Here is a 27,867-nt window from a genome sequence, read left to right as displayed (position 1 = left end):
ACCTTTCAGAAGCGATGTGCCGAGTCTTCATTTATTCACTCTAATTTAAGATTTCGCATGCCGGTAATATATTTAACGTGTTTTAGAAGGTCTCTCTCTACAAGTCTATATATTATATAACTAAACTAGTGTTGTGTTGTAAAATAAACAAGGTTTTCAAAATGTTTAAGAAGCTTCATTTAAAATGAAATTAAAGTGTTGATCTTACGCTGCCGGCCCGCTCCTGCTCTGGGGTTCGGTTCACCTAGGCCAGCAGCGGGCTGAGCGAGGCCCACAGCCGGGACCCCAGCTGGCAAGGGTCCGTCAGCCAGAACCCCAGACCGGCAGCAGACTGTGCAGGGCTGGCAGCCAGGACCCAGAGAGCTGGTGGCAGGCTGTAGTCAAGGCTGGGGGATGGAGGTGTCAGGGCAGAGGGGGGGCTAGGTATGGGTGGGGGTGCCAGAGTCAGGGTTGGGGGTGGGGAGGATGAAGGAGTCAAGCAGAGTGCTGGGTGTGTATGAGGGAGGTACAGGGCTCAGGGCAGGGGCCTGGAGGGTGTGCGGGGCTCAGGGCAGACGGCGTGAGGGGGGTGTGTGTGTGTGTGCGCGCACGCGCGCAGGGGAGGGTCGGAGGTCAGGGTTCAGGGGAGAGGGCTGGGTGACTGCCCCCCTAAGAACTCCCAACCCTGCTGCTCCTTGTCCCCTGACTGCCCCCTCCTGGGACCCCTGCCCCCCAGAAGCCCACCCCCTATCTAAGCCTCCCTGTTCCTTGTTCCCAGGCTGGACCCTACTCCCTACCTGTCCCTTGACTGCCCCAACCCTTATCCACACCTCCATTCCCAAACAGACCCCTAGGACTCCCATGCCCCATCCAACCACTCCCCGCCCCCTGACAGGACCCCCAGAACTCCCAACCCATCCAACCCGCCCCCCCAACTCCCTGCTTGCCTCAACCCCTCTCCACAGCCCTGCCTCCTGACAGGACCCCCAGAACTCCCAACTCATACAACCCCCCCAGCTCCTTGTCCCCTGACCACCCCCTTCAGAGACTCCCCTCCAACTGCCTCCCCGACCCTCCTTGCTCCCGGTCCCCTGACTGCCCTGACCCCTATCCACCCACTGCCCCCTCACAAACTCCAGGAGTCCCATGCCCCATCCAACCCCCCGGCTCCCTGACTGCTCCCTCCAGAGACCCCTGCTCCTAACCACCCCACTCCAGGGATTCCACCCCTCACATCCAACCCACCCTGTCCCCTGACTGTCTCCACCCCTTATCCAACACCCCCAGTCCTGGGCCCTTTACCTTGAGGCTTCACGCAGAGCCAGACACGCTGCCCCATGGGAGAGCACAGCCCCGGCCCTCAGAGCGCTGTGCGCGGCGGCGTCATGGCTCCAGTTCAGCAGGGAGTGTGTCTGCCTCCCTGCGGAGCCAAATGCTGCCCCATGGGAGCGCGCAGGGCGGCATGGCTCCAGAGGAGGGGGGAGCGAGTCTGCCTTTCCGCGGAGTCAAACGCTGCCCCGCATGCAGCCCCAACCCCCAGAGCGCTGTGAGCGGCATCAGGGCTCCAGGGGAGGGGAAAAGGCGAGGGGAGGGGCCGGCGGCTTGCTGCGCTCTGCCCAGTACTCCGGCCCAGGAGCGCGGACCCCGCGGCTTTCCATGCCAGGAGAGTGGGACCATTTGCCCACCCTGTGTGCACGGCTATGTTTCTGCTCCCTGCCCTCACATGAGGAGCAGAGGGCAGAGGAAAGCGAGCCGGGCTGGGCAGGATTTTTAATGGCACGCTGGAGTCCTGGCAGGCTCCAGAGTGCCATTAAAAATTGGCTCGTGTGCCATATTTGGCACGCGTGCCATAGGTTGCCAACCCCTGCTGTAGAATAATGGCATTCCTGTCTCATGGTGAACATTCTGCGTGGTGTGGGGCTTACTGGGTAGAAGGGGTGTCAGTGTTGTGAGCGTCTTTTATGGTAGACTACTCTAAAAGGGCCTTTCTATGTCAGTTGAAGAAGCTAAGCTGTAGCACAGCAGTAAGGAGAATCATAAATACGTGTTGCTCTGAAATATGGAAATCCTGACTTCTTAATACTTAATGGAGTGAAATCCTGACTCCACTGAAATCAGTGGCAAAACTCGTATTAACATGAAAATGGCTAGGATTTTGCCCAGGGACCTGCATAACAAAGTTTTAGCATCATGTTAATTTTGTTAACAATAGAATTCCACTTTAACATAACTATAAGATATCTGAGAGAGAATCTAAACTTGCACTCAAGACCAACATAAGGAAGTACTCTAAGTTGGCTATACCAATCCAAAATGAATCCAGGGAGCACCCTCTATGAAATACACCTCTACCCTGCTATAACGCGACCCAATATAACACAGGTTCGCATATAGCGCAGTAGCAGCGGGCTCGGGCAGTGCTTTAAAGGGAGCCATGGACCTTTTAAGTCACCGCTGGAGCCCTGCTGCTGCTAGCCCAGGGCTGCGGCAGCGAGTCACCGCCAGCAATTTAAAGGGCCTGAAGCTCTTTTTAAATCACTGCTGCAGCCCTGCCACCGCCACCTCAATATAACAGCGTTTCACTTATAACGTGGTAAGGATTTTTGGCTCCCCACGACCGTGTTATATCGGGGTAAAGGTGTACAAGACAAGGGCAATTGAGGAGAAAATGAAAGAATTCAGCTGGATTGTATTTTGAACAGTCTTATCAGTGTTCAGAATCCGTAGAGGTTTGTTTGTTTTCTCCAAGTGTCCTATATGCAGAGGAAAAATTATTAGCACAAAAAACAGTGGAACTATTAATGATTCAGTATCTGCCTTATTTTCTGTCAAGCAGTGTTATAACTATTCTAAAAACCTAGCCTGCAAGAACTACAGATCCTTCTTTAAAAATTTCCTCTGCAAATAATCCTGTCTCTTTATTAAAGTAAATACCTTATTGTGCTGCAAAGATAATGCTTTGCAATATTAGGTGTCTCAGCAGTTTAAAGTAGCAATTGCTTCTGTTTTCCACCTTTTCAAAAGAACTTCAAAGATATTGACAGCTCAGACAAGACCTTACTATGTCACTTTCATTTATTTTAGGTTCTTTTTCAGCATGGGCAACTGTACCTTTAGACTTGTTCAGGAAACAGCCTTCTGGACAGCAAAGCTTTGCACTGAAAAGCAGGCCTGGCGCCCATAGCCCTGTGTTAGGATCGGTCACTGCAGAGGTATCACATTCTTATGTTTGTGGTTGACTTTTTTTGACTGTCAGATTGTCCATTTTAAGAATACAGGCCCAATACACTATTGCCCTGCATGTTTTGTAACAATTTACAGAAGTGCCAACTGAGTGTTGTGCTACTTAATCAAAATGTTAGTGTTGTGACCTCACTTTGTACTTGTGTAAATGACTGCATAAGGTGCAGGCTAACAGTGAATCATACCCTACCTACTTAAAGCAAAAGCTGTGACTGTTATGGACAAAGCTTTAAGGAATAATTTGGGTCTGCTAAGGGCTTGTCTACACAAACACTTAGTTCACGGCAAGCTGGGGTGTCAGTCTGCACCGCACTACTCTGGTGCATTCTTAAAGATCTGTGGGTACCTTGCTAACATGCACTAACAGTTCATCAGTGTGCTTTGATCTAGTCCACTCTACAATTCCAGCTGCTGTTTCAAAGTGTCTCTCTTTCCTTTTAAGATGTAATTATTACTTTATTTACCATTTTTTCTCTTTTTAGTTCTCTTATGTAGAACCTAATGAGTCAAAATCCTGGCAAGTTCCTGCTCAGCTTCCTGCCACAAAAATAGAAAAGGATAGAACCGTGATGCCTTGTGGGACTGTAGTCACTACTGTTACTGCTGTGAAAACCAAACCTCGACTTGAAGGGAAACATTCCGCACTGAGCCCAGGTGAGGACATCAGTGAAACTTTAAAATGCAAATCCAAGATTGTTTGTTTGGTTTATGCTGGTTTTTAGGAGTATAGTTCCTATGGGGGATGGGGAAAGAAAAAAGAATATTGTCTAGATCTGTTTAGGTGGTTTTTTTGTTGATTGGTTGGTTTTATTTTTAATGTGGTCTTGGTTACTTTGGATAAAATTATTTCTTTTGCATGAAGCCAGGTCCTGCCCCACTGAAGTCAATGGAAGTCTTGCCAATGACTTCAGTGGGATAGAATCAGCCTCCTAGTAAGTAAGGTGAGAAATGATCATGACTTCCTTTGCTTGGTACTGTGAATGTTATGTCTCTCTCTTTGGTGAGGTTGGGTTTTTTGTGTGTGTGTTTAGTATTCCCTTTGAAAACACAAATCTCTAAGAGTGGGGTAGAGTAGCTAGTATGATGCTGCTATTAACGTATAAATCCATTGTATTTGGGGTGTTTCTTACACCCTGTCAAGGTGATCATCTCTGTCTGCCCTTGTAAAAAGATGACACATGACTCTCTCTAAAAACACACAACAAGCTGCTAATGTAGGCGCTCTTATAAGATGTCAGATTGTCTGTGATGTATAGAAAACTTGAAAAAAAAAAATAGACCAAGTGCAAAAGAGACAGGACAGTATTACCAGAACAGAAGTTGAAGTTGCGGGGGTACCTTGCTTTAACACGCATAATGCTTTCTTGAATTATATTACTTCTGTTGTCAGTCGTGTGGGGGAAGGGAAGAAAATGTGGAGTTACCCACTTTTCTTCCACCCTCTTTATCCCTCCCACATCCCCATATGCATAAATACCCACAAGAGAGGATATAAGTAAACCATATTACTTATATGGAAAATGCACTGCTTTAAAACTATTCACTTCTGATTTCTGTATTTCTTGACCTGTTTATCTCCTCTGCCCCTAACTCTTTAGTGTGGATTGGTGTTGTTCTAAGCTACCATTCACACCTGACCGGGATTCCTGACAGGGATCTTCCTTATTAAACAGTTTGATTTACATAGTGATGCTTCCCTGGGGTAATCCGAGATTGTGAGGCACCTTGCTACTCCCTGTCTTTAGCATGAAGAAGTCTTGTCTGTGCTTGCTGAAGTCAGCTTCCTAACTCTGCTGGCCACGGGCAACATAAACCCTCCTCTCTAGGCCTTACAGGCATCGCTGGTACTCTGTTGATTAGCAATAGGCACAGTCCAGTCCCTAAACTCTTGAGTGTTTCCCTGGAGCGGCCAGTCCCTGGTCCACTGGTCATTTGCAGTATACCCAAATCCATTTCTCCCAAAAGAGCAGTATATGCCAGCTTACCAGTTCCACCTCAAATCACTGCTCCACCAAACACACAGCACTTAGATATGTTTATGTTGAGATCATCTCTTAGTTTATTTAACCAAGCGTAGAGATTCAAGTAGTAGTAAGTAGAAGTATTTTATGCAAATAGTTACATATAAAATAGAACTATAGCTCTTTCTGGAGACGGGACTTATTAGACATGAGAGGATCTTGTTAAATAAAGTGCTGCTCACCCAAAATCTCTGCAGCACTTTACAGCCAGACAGGCTTTAACTCTTCTTTGCTACCTCGCTGAAGGATTCTGTGTTTCTTTGCACTCCAAGGGCTTGTCTTCCTGTACGGTGCTACAGCAGCGCTCGTGCGACTGTAACGCTTTAGGGAAGATGCTACTACGCTGCTTGGAGAGCTTCTCCTGCCAGTGGAGTTAATCCATCTCCCTGCGTGGCGGTAGCTGTGTCTGCAGGAGAAGCTCTCCTGTCAGCCTAGCACTATCTGCATGGGGAGTCAGGCTGGTATAGCTGTATCACTCAGGGGGTGGATTCTTCACACTTCTGAGTGAGGTAAAAGCAGCAAAGAGTCCTGTGGCACCTTATAGACCAACAGTCGTTTTGGAGCATGAGCTTTCATGGGTGAATACCCACTTCGTCAGATGCATGTCATCTGAGTGAGGTAGTTGTTCCGATACAGGTCTGTAAATATAGACCTGGCTCAAGATAAAGCAGACCAGTCCTTGGTCTTTATTCATAAACAGAACACCCCCTGCTGTTTGTTTCTTCCTGTAGATTTCTTCTCTTCAATTTCACCATCTCTCAGTTCAGACTGAGGGCTTGTCTAAACTGGCACTTTACAGAGCTGCTACTTTCTCATTCAGGGGTGTGAAAAAACAACCCCCAAGCACTGCAGGTTTCAGCGCTGTACTGTGCCAGTATAGACAATGCACCACCGCTGGTAGCTCTTCCCCTGGTGGAGGTGGTTGGTTTTGGGAGAGCTCTCTCCCAGTGCTATGCTGGGACTACACAAGCCACATTAAAGCTCTGCTGCGCCCAGCGCTTTAACATTGCCAATGAAGATGTGCCCTGAGTCTGCAAACAGGCCTACAGCGCCAGGCATACAATACACAATAGGCTGGACAGGGAAATAGGTGCTAATTACCTCCTGCCTGAAAGGAATATTTCCGAGGTATGTCACCTCTTGGTGACCTCCCTTAACTCCAAGACCTTAAAAACATAATTTTAAGTATAGATACATAACTCCTTTAAGTATTATCTCCACATACATTTCTCAATGATTATGATGACCAGTGGGGTACCAACTCTTGGTAGAGACCCCAAGTACAACCCTCCAGTGAATTATTATGCAGATACCCAACCCAGGGGATCTCTTTAACACCATATACACACTCTACGTACTCTGCCAGTCAGCTCCAAGAGCTCCCTGTGTCACTTATCTTAGTTATTGTTGCTCTCAGAGCACTCAGTAATGTCTACACTTTATTTATAATAGTAGACTTTTTGTTTTAGATCACAATGGAAATGAGTTTGGCTTCTGGTGGATGCTTGTCCACATTACAACACTACCATACAACTCAATGAGACTGCCAGAGTCTGTGCTCATTACAGACCTGGCTGGCTCTTTCTAATCCTGATCACAATAACTATTTTTAAAGTGGATTGGCAGTGTTGTACGAGGAAGCTTGTCCAGTATTGGTCCAGACTGTCCCTTGCTGTAACTAGTGTTAGTCCTTCTGTGACACCCTCTTAAAATTTTGTGTGTGTACATGTAAATATGAGTTACAGTTGTCAAATCATTGCAAAAACTATTTTTAGTTTTATTTATGTGGCTCTGTTGTCTAGAATGTTTTAAAATCAAAATTATAAACATAAAAATGAACTCATTTTAAGCCTGAAGATTTGGCATTTACCCAGAATTATACTAGACAGGTTTTTTCAAATGCTAATTTGTATCAATAAAAGCACTTTTTCAGATGCCCATTATTTTTGTTATACACATTTCTAAAATACCTATCATCAGAGTATCTAGGTGAGAGATAATAAATGAGAAACTTTTTCTTCTCAGATTCTCCTGTGAAAACTCCTGCTAAAGTGAAAGTGATTGAAAAGGATTTCTCAGTTCAAGCAATCCATTGTCAAGGTGCTCCGGTGAGCAAAGTGTTATCCTCTTCGGATACAGGTAAGAGAGAAACCTCCAAAGCCTGTGTCTATATCTCTTTTTCTCTGCTATGCCATAGATTATCCTAAAACATTAAATTAACAGCAGGACCCATGCCTGAGTGCCTTCTGGCAGGTATCATAGCATCTATGTTAGTAAATATTACAGTTAGTGTAGAAGTCTGCGTGTAACTAATTCCTAACTTCCTGAAAATCTGTCAAGGAGCTGTGCTGTTAAGAGAGAAGGGAAGCCAATGAAGCAGCAGCCAGGTTGGCTCCTCTCTACTTGTCAGCTGAATACACGTCTACCCCGATATAACGCTGTTCTCGGAAGCCAAAAAATCATACCGCGTTATAGGTGAAACCGCGTTATATCAGACTTGCTTTGATCCACCAGTGTGTGCAGCGCCCCTCTTCCCCCCCCCCCCCCCCCGGAGCTCTGCTTTACCGCGTTATATCCGAATTCGTGTTATATCGGGTCGAGTTATATCAGGGTAGAGGTGTATCTCTTTCCTACACATCCCTGGGCTCCATGGAATTAGGAAGGTGCAAAGACTCCCTAATCCACAGTTCTTAAACTTCTTCCACTGGAGGGGACAGTGCACAAAAGCCCTTGGGAATAGGACCGCTGCTGAGTCCTCCTGTCAGAGGAGGTACTCTCTCCCTTGTGTCTAAATTAGTGGAAGAGAGAGACTGCCTGTGGAAGTCAGCAGACTGGATTCTCTTCTAGCTCTGCCACTGACTCACTTTGTGATCTTAAGCATCTCGTGTATCCTCACTGTGCCTGCTTCTCTACCTTTTGTAAATCACCCAGGAGATAGAAGATAAAGTGTGTTTAAAATACTAGGTAGGGATGGTGGTGGTAGAACGGTTCTTGAATTCACTTTTGGCATGTGGTTACATATGCTTTTTAATGTACTTAAATATAGGCCCAAACTCTTCAAGTGTATATAAGTGCAAACACCGTTTTTCCCCCTCCATATTTTGAGTTTTCAGTGTCCTTATTTATATGGTCTTGTGGATGTCTTCCCACAATGCAATTAAAAAAAAAATTCCTTTATCCACTGTCCTTGTGTCCTTCGCTCCTTGTGTCACAGTGAACATCACTCCTTTCTTGGAACTATAGTATCATAGAAATTAATAATTGTAGAGACTCATTATGTCATCTTTAAATGGCACATGCTGTGGAATTTACTGCTCCTTTGGGGTAGATATTAGAGTACGTAGCACACTCTCTCTCTCTGGAGCCATTTCACACGGTTCCTGAAACAGTTGGAGGGTTTGCTGGATGATGAAGATCTGCTGGCCCAAGGACAAAGATCCATTGTAGGTAGGCTGTTCTACATCAGTGCAGGGGCTGGAGTTCATGCAGATTACTTTAAATATTTTTTTGTTTTGGCTTAGTCTTCTTTAAGGCCTATTTGTTTACTTCATTTATAACATTTCAACCAACCTGATAGTTTTCTTTGACAGGGTAACAAGTCTTGTGGAAAGGGAGGAAGCAGGAGACATGGTATATAGTGATTTTAGTAAGGCTTTTAATACTGTCTCTCATGACCTTCTCATTAACAATCCAGGGAAATACAACCTAGATGGAGCTATTATAAGGTGGGTGCATAACTGGTTGGAAAACCATTTCCAGAGAGTAGTTATCATTGGTTCACAGTCAAGATTGAAGGGCATATCAAGTGGGATCCTGCAGGTTGTGTTCACTCTAAGCTGTGCGGTCGCATGGCAGCCCAGGAGTGAATCAGGTGCCGCATACTTGATTAGCGGAGCCATGCATGACAGCATGTGTTCAGGTGCCCTTCCCCCTGCTGTTCTGCAGCCGCATTGCTCCTGCCCTCTGCCTTGGAGCCTGAGGCCACTTGCTCCTGGGACCCTTCTGCTTGTGCAGAAAGGGGGCGGGGATGAGAGGAGGAGAGGCGCTGATGTCAGGATGTCTGCCTCCCCCACCCATGTACGCTATCTCTACAGAGCAGGGGAGACAAGACAGGGCTCGGGAGCAGGATCGCTGCTGGCAGCTGCTGCGGTCTGAGCCTTCTGACGAGTGCCTTACAGAGACAGCGCATGGTCTCTCATAGACTTCCCCAGCATCTCTCTGACACACACACCCTCACCCAGTCTCTTTCACACTCATCTCCCAACACATACTTGTGGTGGTGTTACTTCTTTCTACTTCCTGAATTGTACATATAGTCTCTGTAATTTTATTTTAGTTTTTTGACTGGTCTGTGCATTTTATTTCTCTCCTATGCTTAAATTTAATTCTTTCAGTAGTGAGTTCTAAAATGCCTAACCGGTCCTGGCTGGAGTAATTATCCCTATGGTAACTTTAAAAATATATATAAATACATTATATCTAGTATTTTTTTGTTTCTACTGGTGCCGCACATTACCTCGATATTGATGCACATAATAAAATTCATTCCGCACATGGATGGAAAAAATTAGAGGGAACATTGCCCGCAGAGATCAGTTCTGGGCCAGTTCTGTTCAGTATTTTCATCAAAGATTTTGATAATATCATAGTACACTTTTGTAAAGTTTGCGGATGATATCAAGACAGGAGTGGTTGCAAGTGTTTTGGAGGATAGGATTAAAATTCAAATTTATCTGGAAAAACTGGAGAAATGGTCTGAAGTAAATAGAATGAAATTCAATAAGGACAAATGCAAAGTACTCCAGTTTGGAAGGAACAATCAGTTGCACACATACAAAATGGGAAATGACTGCCTAGGAAGGAGTACTGCAGAAAAGGCTCTAGGGGTCATAGTGGATCACAAGCTAAATATGAGTGAATGCTGTTGCAAAAAAAGAGAACCTCATTCTGGGATATATTAGCAAGAGTGTTATAAGCAAGACATGAGAAGCAATTCTTCCGCTCTATTCTATGCTGATTAGGCCTCAACTGGAGTCTTGTGTCCAGTTGTAGGCACCACATATCGGGAAAAGTGTGAACAAATTGGAGACAGTCCAGAGAAGAGTAACAAAAATGATTAAAGGTCTAGAAAACATGACCTATGAGGGAAGATTGAAAAAATTGGGTTTGTTTAGTCTAGAGAAGATTGAGGGGGGACATAACAGTTTTCAAGTACATAAACAGTTGTTACAAGGAGGAAGGAGAAAAAAGGTTTTTCTTAACCGCTGAGGATAGGACAAGAAACAATGGGCTTAAATTGCAGCAAGGGAGGTTTTGGTTAGACATTAGAAAAAACTTCCTAACTGTCAGAGTGGTTAAGCATTGGAATAAATTGCCTAGGGAGGAAGTGTAATCTCCATCATTGGAGATTTTTAAGACCAGGTTAGGCAAACTCCTGTGAGGGAAAGTCTAGATCGGGGTCCTCAAACAATAGGCTGTCCCCCCACAGGGGGGCATGGAGGAACCTTCCGGGGGGGGGGGCGAGACCCGAGCTGACTCCCACAGGGATGAAGATGGAGCGTTGCCCAGCCCTGGTCCATCTTCAGCCCTGACTCCAGCCGCGGCCCTGGTTTTTGACTGTGGCTCCACTCCTGGGCCCAGCTCTGTCCCTGCTCCAGTCTTGGCCCCCAACTGCAGCCTGATGGTGGCTTCCACTCCTGGCCTCAGCCCCAGCCCCTGGCCGTGGCTCCATTCCTGGCCCCAAACCTACCCCCCCAGCCTCTGCCCCCTTACTCCATCCGTGCCCTGTCCCTGGTTCAAGAGGGGGCTGGGTGAGGTGCGGACGGGGTAAGGCGAGGTGTGACTGAAAAGTTTGGGGACCACTGAGCTAGACAAGACTTAGTCCTGCCATGAGTTCAGGGGACAGGACTAGATGACCTATCAAGGTCCTTTCCAGTCTGACAATTCTATTATTCTATGTCCAGAGAGACTCTGAAGCTTCATGTACAGTCTTGGAAGAGTGAATGATATACCTATTCCAGGATACAAAGGAAGGATTTGGGAATAAAATGGAAACTAATACTAAAATGATCATTTGGCTTATGTTTGATTATGTGGTGTTTAGTTACATGATTTCTGTTGATCTCTCTATTTTTGTATTTAAAATTCAAGCTGTCTTCCTTTTCCTGCTCTTATGCTTTGCTCTGCACTTAAACCCTTGCCTGCTTTTTATCTTAAAGCACTTTCCTTTCTTTTCAGAGCTGCTGGTGTTGAATGGCACTGATCCAGTTGCTGAAGCAGCCATTCGACAGTTAAGTGAGTCTGCAAAGCAGAAGCTGAAATCTCCAAGAAAGAAAAGCACCATTATCATATCAGGGGTGTCCAAGGTAGAATTCAAAGTCACACTTGTGTTTAATGCCCGACACTGAAGAGACTCTTCACTTTGCTGAGTATGATACTTGAACACGCACTCTGCTCTCTTCCATTTGACAGTTTTTGCAGAAGCTGGGTTTATATCCTTGTTGCTTCAGAAATTAAGTGTGGCAAGTTAAGCCTAAAAGCAGAGAGTTAATCAGACACAGTTTAGCTACATGACTAACTTTATTAGATAGAGGCCGTTATCTTGGGAGATGGGGCTGTGGTTAGGGTTGGAGAGGACCTGTCCAGGCTCAACAGCCTGGTGGGAATTCCAGCTGTGAGGCAAGGAGATGGTATTGGAATTGCTACCAGGCTAGAGTCCCTAGGCTGGGCATGGGGGCTTCATCTTTCACACTGAATTCCCTGTAAAAGAGGTAGTTAGTGGTGTTTTAAAAATTAAAAAAAAATAAAAAAGTCCCACTGCTCTCTCCGGCTGCTGGAAAAAAGAAGAAGCTTTTGTCTCTTTATGTTCCCTATCCTTCTATAGCCTTCTGGCTGCTCTCCCCCAGCCCCCCATCTTGTTCATTCTCCCTACCGAAGAGCTCCGAGGCCTCTACTGTTTCTCATTTTTCCAAGCTGCCGTGCAGTGAAATTTACTGCCGTTTTGTCATTGTTCACAGCTACTTGCAGGGTTCTGAGGAGAAGTGGTGCAAGCTGTCATGACCCTTGTCTGTCTGCACTGTGCTGTGAAAGCTGGGAGCAGCAGCATTGAAACTGTCTGCAAAATGGGAGTGAGACACTATATAGATTTGCGTGCAGCAGACTTTCATAAAGATTCCTTTGCCACGATAAGGTCTTCTTTAAAAAAACCCACTATTTTTTTTGTTTTTTTATTTAAGCCAAAGCTTAGATTTTTCTAGAGGTTGATGCGTTTTTAGTTCCTTTCACACAGATGCTTACTTTCAAAGGAAAGTCTTCCACTGCAGTAATCACTACTGGTCAGTGGATTTTTTTTTTTGTTTGTTTTTCTTTTAAACCATGTCCTAATCCTGTTGTTAAAGCCAAAGTTAATTTAGCTCTGTGCTCTGCTAAGAAAAGGAGCAAAGAGAATATGCAATACTATGGATTTCTGGCAGTATCTGGGCAATGCAAACAGGGTGAAAAGAATGAATAAAACCTTTGGCGTGGAGATAGTCTCTTTTTTTTTTTTTTTTTTAATTTATTCTCTCTTTCACTGTGGCAGACCTCCTTATCTCAGGACAGTGAAGCTGCACTGATGATGGACTATGCAGCAGCCATGGATGACTCCTATAAAGAGGAAGCCCCGTCCACCGTGGAGGATTCTACCACAGAAGTCCCCTTCAATAAAAAACTACCACTAGCTGCTTCACAAATGCTACCTGCCACTGATCCAGAGGAAAATAGCCATAATGCATGGGACTTGGATAACAGCAGCCAACAATGGAACAGCAATGCACTCTTAGGCCAGGACTGTGAAGAGATGTCCAGGAGTTCATTAAGTGTCTCGGAATCTGGGAGTGTGAAAAAATCTAAAGGTATATGAGCTCTCTTGACACTTGTCTAGTATTGTATCAAAGTACTGATTTCTATAGCTGAATTTCAGTGTCTTTGTCAAGCAGTACTATCAAGTGGTTCTGTTCTGTTCTGTTTTTCTTTTTTTTGGTGCTGGTAAAAAGTGCCTGATTGATTAACCCTGAAGAATGAAATCCTCTAGTTAACCACAAAAAATACAGTACAGGCTTCCCCACACTGTGCCCCTTCATCACGATATAGAAAGACTTGTTCCAGGAGAGAGAGGGTAAACTGCTCCAAATCCATTCAGTCATCTGGCTTCTCTGAAGAGATCAATGACCAAACTGCAAATTCACTGATGCAAATTCTTTCTGGTAAATTGAGATCAAGAATAGTGAGGGCCCAGATAAAGAGAAAAAACAGTACAAATCCACAATCCCCTCCACCATCCCCTCTGTGCACAACCTCCCTCTGTCCCCTCCCCACAAAAGGATATTTGTGTCCCTGCTAAACTTTTTACTCTTTGTGCATATTAAACTACCCATTGAACAGTTTGTCCCTTTCCCCTCTTGCCTTTTTCAATAATACAAGTGTTTACAAAAGAGAGCAACACACAGGATGTGATTGTTTTCTTTACATAAGGGACAAATTGTTTTGTTATCATAACCGATACTTGCCCTGAGTGTGTCTGCATGCTGCAAAAGACCTGGGCACGTCTTCTGCCTTGTGGCTCATTAGATTTTCTTCCACTGTCCTCAAACTAACTTTGGAGGTGAATTTTGAGTCTTACTGCTTCTGTTGTGGCTGGTGGGATTTTGAACCTGAAAGAAACAAGCTGGGAGGTGAGCGGGGGACACTCTGTTCAGTGGACTCCACTCACCCACTTGCCTGTTACTAATGTAGGAGAGAGGCAAGTCTAAGGGCCACTGTCCAGTAGCTGCCAAAGTTTTTATGTATGGCATCCCCCTCAAGACCTTTTCTGACTTTTTTTTTTTTTTTATGGCCTTTATGAATAGTACTGAAAACCCTGTCACAAAAATTTTCTCTCTCGTTCTTTAAATTCATAGTCTCTGCCGTAAAATATAACCTGGATCTTTACGTGCTGAGGTTTCTCCCATTATGTCATGATTTTCCCATCTTGTCTTTCCTGGCAGTCACTTTTTGTTAGCATCTTACCTGAAGCTGTCAAGGTAAATGAGCAGTTTGGCAAATGTGTCCATAAACTGGCCATTAAGAAGTGCTTTTATAGAGGGTGGGTTTCGCCTGTGCTTAACTGTCTCTCATTTTGAGACCCAAATATTAGGAAATATGTGATTCCAGGGTGCACTGTCACTAATCCTCTGGACTCGTTTCAAAATTTACCTTCAGAAAACAAAGATTTACATCTGAGTAGCTGTTTGGGTGGGGTGGTTGTTAAAAATGCAATTACAATAAAAACATACTCTTTTCTTTCTCTGTACAATCTGACTGCTCAGACTTAAATGCTACTCTTTTCTATTTTTTAAATAATTGTGTTCACCATCTCCTCATTTTTCAGTAAAAACATTCTGAGTTTATGATGCAATACAGGAGTGTAAAAAAACACAATACATCAGGTGTCAGATTCTTACATATCGTGAGGATGTTTGTGTCACACTCCACAAATAGCACAATGTTGTTCTACGCAAAAGCCTGTCAGAAAAAAGAAATTCGAAGTCTAACTGTGGTGCTCTTGTATGTTGTGTTCTCTGAGAGCATCATGGCTTTTGTGAAGTAAGACAGGAGTATTTCCTCTTTCCCTCATCCGCCCCCCGCTTAGTTATGCTAGTATAAGATGTTTGTTGTTTAAAAACTCACATCTGCATTCGTTTTGCAGAGGAAGCGTTTGCCAAATGTTCTACTTAACCAAAAAAAAATTCTTCAAGTACAATGTTAATGGTTCGCAATTTGTACTGTCTTTCATGATTATTTTTGCTCTTGCATGTGTTGCTTTTTACCTCTTATTACCTTTCTGACTTCATCTTTCTTACTCATGCCTTTTGTAAACTTAAGAGGACTACTATGCCAACTCGAATTAATTGCCTACACAGTAAGTTATTTTTGTTTTACTTTTATTAAAGAAAATCTAGCTTTACTGTGAGACACTTATTGCAAAACTGAAGCAAAACTTTTGTTTGTTTTCTCTCCTGTTATCCTCTTCCCTGTGTGAGGGTTGGGTTTTTTCCTTCTCTCCGCAATACCTTTGTTTTTATGTAGAGAGTTCTTAGCAACTTAGTCTGTAGTAGCAAGTTATTCTAATTGTAGGTGTGTTACCCTTACAAATAACTGATTTGGGGGACTAGGGGAGAAGATTCCCCTCTCCTTTGTCCAGACTGAAGATAACAGATTGGGGAAACTTGGATAATTACTGCAGTTTTACTGACATCTTGCTGTATTTCTATGGCATTCATCCCTGTAGGAACCTACCAAAGACAGGCACGTACAAACTACAGATGATTACCTAACCATTGATGAATAGTATGTGTGTTTTACAAATTGTTTATGGGTTTCTAGCACTCTTTCCTAACAATCCCCAATTATTTGAGCTATAATACCTTTATATTTAAAATATTGCAATATCGTTTCAAAAAACATATTATTCATTACATACGTAGTACATGTCTGTTTGCCTTTATGGACACAAGCAAAACAAGACTCGAATGTGACTTGAACTCCTTCAGAGTGCTTGCTAAGGATTCTATGTGCCCCACTCCCTTTCTCTTGCCAGAAATATCAAAAGGATTGCATGAGAATACAAATTGATTTTGTATTTGCTTTCACCTGTTTCCAGTCACTTGTCCTTCCATTCTACTGCCGAGCTAACCTGGCTGTTTCACCAGCAGCACCTCCTGAAAGAAAGCTACTCCTGCTTCCAGAAGTATAGATTGAACATTAAAGTATAAGCAGTACCAGAGCAAAAGCTACTTTTTTGGAATAGAGAAGACTGGGAGAAGGAGGGGCTTTAGTCCGAACCCACGAATAGTATGGAGACATGGGATATGAAACTCACTAAATACAATTCTTCAGTAATCAATTTGAGTAGGAGTGGGGAACAATGTTGTTGTACAGGACAACTAATCTGGTATTAACTGGAAGGATATTGCACTGAATTTCATTAGGGTATGTCTTAATAGGATGCATTTAACAGGAGACTCCATTGACAATAATGGTAGCCATATCCAACTTTCAGGACAGTGTAATGTAAAAAGTTCCCTGTCTGCCTTGGTTTCTGTATTCATAGGTAATGACAGCAAAGCAAAGCGAATGGCGTCAAGATGGTGATGGGTGCCAATAAAAGAATCTAGCTCGACTCGTTAGATTAGATAGTGGTGTGGATACAAGTTATTGTGACTGTACAGCACTGGCAAGTCAGTAGTGGAGACCACATTTTGTTCTCTTGTACTGGTATGAGCTCCAGAGAGGAAGATCGTGAGTACTTGATGCTCACTGTTTGGGGACCTAAGCTGCACTCTCCCCAAGTTCTTCACTTTAACTGCCAATTTCCAGTCTGCATGAACCCTCTAGAGGAGGAGATGAAAATGCCACCACCCCACTGTGCACAAAACCAAGTTGTCATTTTAAATCTGTATTGTCAATGTAGGCTGACCGCTCCTCTTAACTTCAGGGTTTTGTATCAGACACTGACTAATTCCATGCTTCAGCCTCACAGTTGAGGCTATGTGCACACACAAAACAGGATCACTTACAGAAGAGAGAATTCTTAGAAGTGGGGGACTGCTGGCTCACAAAAGCAATCCATTTTCTTACAGAAAGAAAAGATTACTGATGACTTGTGTTACATATGCAAGTTTATTGAGGGGAGGCAGGCTGTAGTTGGCATGACCGCATAATACATGACACAGTTGCCTTTTCATGCATTAATCAGGATTGTATTAAAAGTATTTTTCATGTAATTGGAGTATTAATTTATTACGTGACTACTTATGTCTGTTCATTTTAACAACCCTGCTTGATAAGAAACTGGAGGGGGATTTTGAAGAGTTTGGTGGCTAAATTCTAACAAGTCTGTTCTGAGCATGTGCAAACTGAAATTTTTTTTCAAAGATTTATTACTTGTCCAGATTTGGGCTTCTTTTTTTCCCTCATGGAAACAGCAAATGGCACATCCTTGACAGCAGGCTCCCTGCCAAATGCGAAGGCACTAGAGCGTCTCAATGAAACACTTACTTTGTTTTTCCCATGTTAAAAACATTCTTGCATGTTTCCCTAGCCTTGATGAATCCTTTCTGCTGAAATTTTAAAAATGAAGAAATTTAGCCTGAGGTAAACACCTGCTGGAAATTTTCCATGCCCAGTCAGCTAAAGTTAGGCGAAGTTATAAGCATCTGACAACAGGGCCTTATAATAGCAAGTGTTGGGCAACTTAACTGTAGATACCAGCTCCACCTATAATACACACTATGACTTGTACAGGCACATGACATATAGTGCTCTGAATAAATTAGCATTTACAGATGCCAGTGTGGATCCTGAACTTGGAATTTTAAATGCCAACTTCATCTCGGGCATAAACTAGCTGTATACTCTCTCTGTGTGTATTTCTGAACGTCATCCTATTCATTTCATATTTCTTCCCCCATACCACATGCTGTACTTCTTAGTGTATTGGAAGGGTTAAATCAACCTGAATGAGATGTGAGAACTCAAAGATCCTGGAATGTTGCAGTCCACAATGAATGCTAGGCATGTATCATGGGCTTTGAGAGCAACTGGAAGGGAAGTCTGCAATACTCATGGATTGGCCCTGAAAAGTTGGAAAGTTCAAAGGATCTCCAATATAAACAATTCTCATCTGTACCTTGTTCTGCAATATCACCTCTGTCCTTTTCAACCATGCTCTTTTTTCAACGACTGAGGAAAACTGACATTCTCTTTAGTGCTCCTCTTAACAGTAACAGTGAACACCTCCATTGCTTTTGTTGCAGATTAATATTTTCTTCCTTGGCTTTTCTATTACCTGTAAGTGTCTGTGCATAGATAGAGATCTATAGTTGCTATAGGTCCTCATGAGTCTGAGTGATTAGGTTAGCATGAAAAGCACTATTTCCATGGAGTTGAGTGGAGGTAAAAGAATATATATACACACTTGCTCTTTCACTAACTTAAAAGCCTAGACTTTCCCAAAATTGTTCCATTTTGGGGCGGAGGGAGGATGTGTGTGCATGTTGCTGGAAATATAGTAGCATACAGTGTAGATGCATTCTGTCTTGTGAGCACCTAGTTGACAGCACAGATTGTGTACAGGCAAACTTCTATTTTGTAGCTAGTCACAATAACTTCTCTTTGATAGAGTATTGATGTTATCAAACCTAGAGAACGTTCATAATATTCTTGCTCCAGTACAGAACATTCTTGGTTTCCTAGCTTGTCTTTCTCACTAAGTATTTCAGAGGCCATAATTTAAAATTGGAAGCACACTAAAAATGATTTTTTTTTAATAGAATGTTAAAACAAAATAAAATGGTGATCCATCGGGAAAGGCATATTTATATATAAATTCTCCATCTCGTTCACCTCTGCAGGTGGAATTTTGAAAAAAAGTGCAAAGCTGTTTTTCCGTCGGCGGCATCATCAGAAGGATCCAGGAATGAGTCAGTCGCACAATGACCTTGTTTACCTGCAGCAGCCAACATCTGATGAAACCCGAAGGAAGGGAGCAACGCTAACACGCATCCTTCACAAGAAAATTCTTTCTAAGAACAAAAGCAGGAACAAGCTGAATGGCACTTCCATGGAACCATGTCTATAAAACCTAATGCTCTCTAAATGATACTTGCACATCAATTGATCTGCTGTTTACAAAACAATACTAGAAGATGTACACACAGATTGTGACATGCGTAAAATGATATTCACAAATGCAGTGATTCCGGAATAAGCAGACAAGGCTCGACTTTTATTTTTCCAAAACACTTTTTTTTTTTCCAAAGCCTTTAAGCAAGAAGGATCCTGTCCCCACCAGCCTACCCTAAACAAATAGTGTTGATTGTATGATGACATGATGTTTCCCCTCCCTCTCCAATCCAAGTTGTCACTCTGCATTCAATCCTGATTTGCAGAAGGTTTGAATCCACCACTCCTAGTGATAAGATTTTTATTTTTGGGAGGGATGGGGGTAGAGAAGGTGGGTTGGTCTGTAGAAGTATGTGACTGGGGAGGCTCACCTTTTTTTAATTTTAGAATATTAAATCTAGTTTGCATTTAACTTCTAGCCAACATGACTTTTTGGTTTCTAAGTATATGACTGAACCACTGTGGCTTTGTGCTTCTGTAATATGAAACAATAGTAGCAATGCAGATCTCAACTTGGGTTTCTAGACAGGCTGAAAGTGGAAGCCGAGAGACCCTGATCTGGTTCCTGTTATTATTTGGAAACCGGTTTGTTTCTGGAAATGGAAATTAAATACAACCTGCTATAATAACTGCTAAATCAGTGTAGGTAGACATTTACCTTTGATATTAGCCATAATAATTGATGATTATGCAAATATGTGCATATTATGCTAAAACCCTTTTTTTCTAGGTTTACTATGTTCCCATTTGCAAACAAAGTATTTAAAAGGTCTTACTGTTACTTTTATTTCCCCACTATATGAGAAGCTATAAGTGCTAATGCAACAGTTTTATTTTGGGGACTCTACATCCTTATCTACAGTACTTTGTAGACAAGTATACTAGCAATCATATCAAAAGCAAACTTAGAAGCAATAAATGTTGTGTAGATCACGTTTTCCTACTTAGATTTTTATTAGTTCATGATCTGATTTGCTAGTTACCAGTAGCCTGGAAAACAGAATTTTTGAAATGTTTCTCTTTCCCGTCCTTCAGTTACAAGTTTACAAGTTTTGTCATATGGTAAGGGGTTTTTTTGGTTTTGGGTTTTTTTTTGTGTGTTTTAAAAGATATTGTAGTTAGCGCCTTTCTTTAAAATCTGATAAAAGAAAAATTGTAGTTCTCACTTAAACTACCTAAGAGAGGACTAAAACTTCTATATCTAGATACATTTTACAGATTACATATTTTTCATATATGTGCCTGTTTACACATTCCTTTGCCATATATGCATTCCCTGTTGAAAACATAGCACCCAATCCTGCTGTCTTTACCCAAGCAAACACGCCTGTTGCACCAATATCCCCACTGATCTAAACTGATGCAATTCCATGGAAGTGAACAGAGTTGTGCCTGTTTCTGTCACTAGTGACTTTGGCCCAAAGACTTCAATAAGACATTTGACTGAGTAAGGATGGCAGTATTGGGCCTTAGCCTTATAGGCATATTTTCCAAAAAATGGAAACTGTTGAATAATTGAACTAAGAGCTTTCAATACTTGTGGTAGGCTCCAAATTCCTTAGCAAAGATGTACTGAAGGGTATAAAACTTGGGGAAGAAATCTTTAGCAAAAAATAAAATATCCAAAGAAATGAACCACCAAATGCTTTTAACTGAGCCTCTAGTTCCAAATACATTTTCTTTGGCCTAGTAATAGCACTGTGACAGTACTGTCATCCATACCATTTTACAGAAAATATGTACTGTCAACAGTCTTGTTGTATTTGTTGTTATAAATACTTGAAGGCATTTTTAAACACTATTTTAAAAAAATCTTAAGGCTGTTGCAATTGCAATTTTTAGTAATATAACTCTGCACTCTACAGCTTTTGTGGGGAGGGGGGTTGTTGTGGGTTGTTTGTTTGTTTTTAAATCCAAAATCATTATGGCGGGATTAGGTTAAAGTCCTACTTTAATGTATTTGAGACTTTCTCCTTTTTGCTAACTTGCAAAAAAAAAATGAGGTTAGGATTCCATATCTACTTTACAGCAACTTATGCCATCAGCACTAAAAGGCTGATGCTGCACTCCTTTGGTACACACACAATTCCCCTTGACTTGGTTAGGTGGTGTTTGCACATAATGGTAGGTAAAAGAGAGATCCCTGCCCTACTTAAAGTTTTTGATCTGGTCTACACTACAGACTTATATTGGTATAATTATGTTGTTCAGGGGTGTTTAAAAATCCTTGAGCAATGTAGTTATACCAACCTACCTCTTCCCCCCTCCCCCTCCATGGGAGGCAGATTAATTATGCCAATTGGAGAGCTCTCCTGTCAGTTTAGAGTGTCTTTATTTAAAGCACTATAGTGGCACAACTCAGTGCTGCCCTGATTCAGCGTTTTAAGTATAAACTTGCCCTTACTGATGCTGTTTGCTGAAAGGAGGAAAAACAAAATTAAACCCTGAATGTTGTGGCCTATCTAAACTCAAGCTTTCCTAAGGGGCGTAGATATCACCATAGTATATAAGAACCTTGGAAGTGCAGGATTAGGCCCTGATGAGTGAAAGGAATCACTGATAGTAAACCAAACATTGGACACTAAATATGTAACGTCTGTTAAATTACTGAGTTGGGATTTTCGTGTACAAAACCTTGTGTGGTTCATTTTTTAAATTGGTGTGAGGGATTACATTCATCTTGACAGAATGCAAGCAGGAGGCTCTCTCCTCCACCCCCAGGAGACCAGTAACTCTTGATTTTGATGCAAGTCTTGGATGACTGCCAAAATTTGAGTTTTGGTGATGGGGAACTAAGGTGGAGACTAGAGTAGCCTATTCTCAAGATGGAGGGGACAAAGGTATTTGGGATAAACGGGGGGTCTTAATTTTTGTTAATAAATTTAAAATTTCTCAACAGCCCCTCCAAAATAGCCCTGTTCAGATGGATAGTGATTTATGATTTGCCACATGTGGCTAGGTCATTTTTTCCCCTCTTCTAGAAATCATTGTAGATAGCATTGAGAACATGTTAACCATAGTCACTAGTTGTGAGCCCAAACTGATAATTCAAATCCTCAGTGTTTCAAATGTTCAAAATCATGATCCAGACCTCCTCCCTCCCCCCTGCCACACCAAAAAAAAAAGTCTGAAATTAAAAATAAATGTGAGGGGGTTATATGCCCTCTGGTTTTCTGGGCCTTCAGGATGAACTTTGGTCATGTTTTTCAAGCTTTCCTCTGCAACCATGAGGGCTAGGAACTTACTCTTATTTTTAAATGAAAGCTGAGATTCTCATGTAATCCTATGGAAATAGATAGGCACATACCAGTAGTTCACCTGCAGCCTGCTCCCATTTACGTGAACATGGGTTTTGCCTCAGAGTTCAACAAGATTGAGCACTTAGCGTTAACACTGGGTCCAATCCTCTCAGGTTTTGAATGCCTCCTGCAATGATCTGTGAAGAATACCAATGGGCACTGGGGCAGCACAGCACCTTGCAATATCAGATCCAGCATGGTTCCCTAACTTTGGGGAAGGGCAGGGGTTATAATATACAGACACACACACCTTAATGATTTTAGTAGTTCAGCATTTCAGAAGGAATATCACATCATGCACCAAAACCCTTGCATTGTGTTATATTTCCTCATAATCAAATTATTTAAAAGCTGTAGTGTGGAAATAATTCATGAAATCTTTTTGTGGTGTGTTTTTAATTCTTATTTTTCTGCACATTCTGTAAGCCAAAGAAAGTATACAGGAGTTAGTTAGTTAGTTTCCCCGCCCCCCCCCCCATGTTTTCTCTTTATTGTTATGTAGAAATTGCAGAAGGAAACAGTGAAACTAACTATACTTTGTGTATCTGACAGCACTTCACCCCCTCCACCCTCACTCCAAATTGTCCCTTTCAGTTCTAGTGATCCCTTAGGTGTTAGATCAATAGTACTATGGGGTTTGGGGAGTAGAGGATGAATCACATAAATGTGACTTCTTTTTTTTTTTTATTGCTTGCGTCTCATTGAATATAAAGCCGAAAGTTAAGATACATGTGAGCAGGGTACCATAAACCCAAGTACACTATAGCATAGGATTAAATGATTGCTCGAAGGGAACAGAGCCTGTTAATACAGTCCATATTTACATGTAGCTGCCCTACTGGAAAAGCTGTGATATAAAAAAGAGCAGAGTTGTTAAACTGCTTTTAGCAACCAATGGCCTCATATTTACTCATTGACATCCACATTGACTTCAGTGGGACAATTCATGTAGTTAAAGTAAGGCATGCTTTTAGGTATCTTGCTGACTCAGGGCCTTAATGATAAGGAAACTCTGAATACATTCAGTTAATCTTCCCACCATTCAATTAAGGGTATTACTCAGGACAGCTATACTGCTGTTGTGTGAGCTACTAGCGAGCTGCAAAAGTAGCCGGCATATATGGAACTGATTATCTTGCCAATCTTGTTATTTTAACAGCCCTATTATAAAAAGTGTAGCTGTTTACCAAGGGTGTAATATGCTTGCATATTCCAGGCAGGGTGAAACATTTATTCTTAGCACTCAGCTGTGATAACTATTTTAATTTGTACACTAAAATAACTTGGTGCAATTAAAAGGACTGTGCTGTACAGATTTATTAGACTATCACTAATAAGCATGAAAAGAGAATGTCTTTTCTTTCTTTAAAAGAAATAACTACCGCTGTACATAAAAAAAATAAACACCGATTGTCTTTGTATAGTATCCTGTCATATGTGCCAAGGTCTTCCAGGTGTACCAGACTGTCTGTCTGCTTATCTGCATTAATAACATGACTCCATGTTTACAGGGCCTCTTTACCTGTTTTCTTTTAGCAGCAAGCTCCTCCTAGCTGTGCCTGACCCTGTGTTGCTCAGTTCTTATTGTGTCTCAACCCATCGAGGAAGGATGTCTTGCTGCTCTGTTAGGAAGCACAGTAAAGCTGTGTTGGGAGGCAGCCTATCAGAGGGGATTGAGGGACTAATGAATGATTTGAGCCTAAGCTTTGATGTTTGCATAGTTTGCCCAGGTTTATGAACATGCCCAGCTCTTAATGGACAATTTGTTATATCCCAAAACCAACTATCACTTCACCATTTTTTTTTTGTCAGAAAAGGTCCTTTAGCAGAACAGAATGTCCAGATGTCATTTTGTGTGGAATCCTACAAAAGTAGGGCTGGGTGGCACCTTAACAGGTAATGTAGTCCAACCCCGTGCACTGAGGCAGGGTTATGTATATGTAGTAGTATAGCAGTATTGGTTGCCAAAATGCAGTGGTGTTTAGATGAACTGAATGGAGCTGTTTGCCTAGAGGATACTTAGTGTTCTGTGTGTTTTAGTTTAGTTTTTGTGTGTGGCTTAAAAAAAATTGAATTTTTTATGTTCTTTTTCCAAACATTAAAACAGGGATGAAATTGAGTTTTAAAAAATTCATAATATACATATTTTACTACAGTATAATTTAAATATTTTATGTACAAAGATATTTTTGTCTCACTCAAAGCTAATAGTTTTTCCAGAAATCCTGATTTGCATACGCTCCTATAATTTTCTTCAAAGTATCCTCACTCTTGTTGAGCCTCTTGCTGTCTTGGAGGTAGTCCAACTTTGAAAATAAGCACCCTGCATCAAGACATCCAGGGGGTACACTCAGAGCTCACCATGTCACTTGGCTGAAGTTGGGAAGTGTGTCTTGATGACTGTTCCAAAAAGCCAGCACATCTAGTTTCACATCAGGGTTAGGTATGCTCAGGTAAGTCAGTACCAGGTTACAATGGCACCATGGAGCCAGGCCCTTGCTCAGAAGAGGCCCTGGCTTGCTCCACTTGCACTGAGCCCCCACCAGCCTCTGGCTCCCTCTCCCCCACCCACCACTTGCTCCTCTCAGCCTGCCTGCCGATCGACCAAGAGCTCCTCTCCACCCCCTGGCCCCACCTGCCAGCTCCTCTCTGCCTCCTGGTCGGACCCCAGTGCACCTCTGGCTCCAGGCAGTCTCTTCTTCCCATCATCTATGGGGCCCCACCTATCTCCCCAGAGCTGAGCTGCCTGGGACTCGTGCAGAAGGCTGGCCAGTCTTAGCCAATTGTGGGGGAGAGTCCTGGCCTGGCTAATCATGCCACTCCTGAGGAGCTGGAGCGATTCCCTGCCCTGGGACCAGCCCTGGCTGCGCAGCCGGCTCAGCCCGGCAAACAGTCACCTCCCAGCAGGGCCCGTGAGTGCAGTAGTTGGGGAGTGGGTCTCTGGGGGGACTGAAGGGGTGCTGGGCTGTGACGGGGTGGGGAAGATCTGTGTGTGATGGGGCAGGAGGGAGTGGAGGTTCTGTGTGGGGTGCTGGGGGCAGAGGGGCACTGGGCAGGGGTGCTGTTGTGCAGGGCACAGTTCATTTGTGGCAGGATTTGGGGGGCACTGGGCATAGGAAGTTGGAAGGGTGTTCCTGTGTTGTGTGGGCGAGCTCTGTGGCGTGGCATGGACTCACCCTGAGGGGAAGGGGCACACTGACAGCACAGGGCCAGGCAGGCCATTGTGTCTCTGGCAACTACCACTTTGTAAATAGTGCCCTCACACTGGGCTGGGTAGAGCAGGTCCCTGTCATGCCCCTGGACAGCCCCTCACTGCAGGGACCGATCTCCCCACGCCATGCTCCATTGCCCCCATGATGGCCCACAAGTATGTTTGGGGCCAGACCCACAAAAAGTTAATCCTGCCCTGAGGTAAGTAGTAAATTCCCCTTTTCAGATTTGAAATTCCATCTTTAGTGGCAAATGGTTGAAACACTCTGGCATAAGGGTCATAGCTGCAAAATTCACCTTGAGGAAAGGATGCAACACCTGGATGACGTTCCAAAAAGAGTCTTCAGCACTGAACACTTCAGGGTTCACATTACAGGCCAGGGTCATCTCCCATTTCTCATTGTGTTGAAGGTTTTGTTTTCTTGTGTTCTGGGGTCAGAAGGATTTCTAAAAACAGCTGGGTTTTCTTGATGTATGTTTCTCCTGCAGCGTTTGCACTCAATTCAGCTGAAATTTTGGTTGTCAGGATATGGTAAATGTGTGTATTGGCAAACATGCTGGCAGTAGTCAGGAAAAACTCCAGTGTTTTCTGTGTGTCACACAGTGATACCAAGTTTTCAACAATGAACATTACCTTAGTGTGCAGAATCTGGTGGTCATTTTGGTCATTTGCCAGTCTCTTCAGAGTTTCTGCTTTAGAACCAACAAACTCAGGATGATCTAAGAGACACATTAGTACAGTCCATGTGTTATTTTCATGACAGGCAGCGCAGTACAAGCTCATCCAATGATGTGGCACAAAGGGGTAGGTAATTGGCAGCCAGTTCTGCACTCATCTCCCATCTGTGTAAAACAGAATCTTCAACTTGTTTGCAAATGGCCCCGAATCCAATGATTTATGATTTCATGCCTTTTTATTTCTTCTGTACCAAAGAAATAGGTGAGCAGTATCTCCTTGTGAGTCATAGTGCGATATTAACGTTGTTTGATTTTCGACCTCCATCAGGTGTGTGTTCTGCATTTTACACTGCAGAACTGCTTCAGTCTCAGCACTGCAGGACACAACAATCGCATAAAGCATTAGTACCTGACAAAAATATTAACTGGATGTAAAAAACCAAACTCCCTTAATTAAAAAAATCTGGTAATTTATCGATTAAAATTGGTAAAAGCTGAAAACCCGCAACACTAAGGGTACTCAAGACCCCAGTCCTCGAATGAGCTCTGTGTGGGTGTTGGGGGCCATCTGAATGGAGCCCATTGTAGAATTGGAGCCTAAATTATTATTTTTAGTTCACTGGCCAAAGTGAAAAATAAGGTTCTGGGTTGACCTGAAATGAACCATTTCATTTTTTTACTTTTTTTAACCTCTTTTTAATAATAAAGTGAATTTTGAAACAAAGTAATTTCAAATGAAAAAATCAAAATGTTTTGGTTCAACTTTTTCTTTAAAACAATTTTTTGAATTTTTCAGAATTTTTTTCAATCAAAGCACTTGGGCAAATTTGACCTGTTCACAAAATTTTGGGGGTCAACCCAAATCTGCGTTGTTTGGTGACAAAAAGTTTTGTTTGAAAAATTTCACTCAGCTCTACTTCTGGATAATCCTGCCAGCCTCTTAGCAGCTTCAATGCATATTTTAGCACTATATAATTATTCACTATCCTCTTCCCTCTCTCAAAAGGTATGTAAATAGAACTTGTTTCTGAAAAGGATGGTGTTTTGATTTGTGTGGGGGTATGAAGCCAGGGAAGGGTTGGTTGTAATGATTTTTGTTTCTCTCCCCCCCCACACACACACATTTTTCTGTGGTGACTCTTTGCCTAAACTGACTATTTTTTTCTATGGGTTTGGCATACTGAACTAGAAATCTATCCAATGGCCCCCAAAAATGCAGTTAGTCTTGCTTGATGGTATGTTGCCTCATCCAGTATATTGAGTTGGGCAAAACTCAAACTTCTGAAACAGGGTCTTGTAGTGGGAAGAGCCAGGCAACTTTAAGCATGGCCAGTGCTTGCAGCCTCAGCTGTAATAGCATTGTGGAAATAATTTAATGGCTTAATTTATTAATTCTGTGTAATCTGTTTCAACAGTCATATTACAGTAGCCATCCTACCTGTTTGTGAATGTGCTTTGTAACACATGGCATGGTGGCTGGGACATGTGAGGGTGTGAGTAATGCCCCATTGTTTACACTAACCGTGTACTGTGGGAAGGCTCCAGCCTGTTTAGTAATGCAGAAGATCTCATGTTTGTGTTAGCATCTGTGGGTTTAATTGTATGGTGCTGGCGTTTAAATCTAGAGTATTCCAGTTAAAGCATAGAAGTATGTCTACACTACAAGCACTATGGTAGAGGGTAGACCCTTGCTACAGTAAGGCCATGTCTACATCTAAAGTTTTGCAGCGCTGGTT

General features: G+C 42.7%; 1 protein-coding gene across 1 annotated transcript in view; it reads left to right on the top strand.

Annotated features, from left to right (window-relative positions):
* C2CD2 (C2 calcium dependent domain containing 2) overlaps positions 1–19,407 on the top strand; it is a 52,226-nt gene extending 32,819 nt beyond the window's left edge. Inside the window, exons 9-14 of the mRNA XM_050933503.1 lie at positions 3,064–3,191; positions 3,705–3,876; positions 7,269–7,382; positions 11,481–11,608; positions 12,823–13,135; positions 18,674–19,407. Of these exons, the coding sequence (XP_050789460.1) occupies positions 3,064–3,191; positions 3,705–3,876; positions 7,269–7,382; positions 11,481–11,608; positions 12,823–13,135; positions 18,674–18,900 (1,082 nt within the window). The 3' untranslated portion in view covers positions 18,901–19,407. The remainder of the gene's footprint in view (positions 1–3,063; positions 3,192–3,704; positions 3,877–7,268; positions 7,383–11,480; positions 11,609–12,822; positions 13,136–18,673) is intronic.
* Positions 19,408–27,867: the final 8,460 nt, after the last annotated feature.

Source organism: Gopherus flavomarginatus, chromosome 1 (genome assembly GCF_025201925.1).
Source record: "Gopherus flavomarginatus isolate rGopFla2 chromosome 1, rGopFla2.mat.asm, whole genome shotgun sequence".
Taxonomy (NCBI): domain Eukaryota; kingdom Metazoa; phylum Chordata; order Testudines; family Testudinidae; genus Gopherus; species Gopherus flavomarginatus.
The sequence above is the reverse complement of the archived record's forward strand: the minus strand, read 5'-3'. Positions and strand labels throughout refer to the sequence as shown.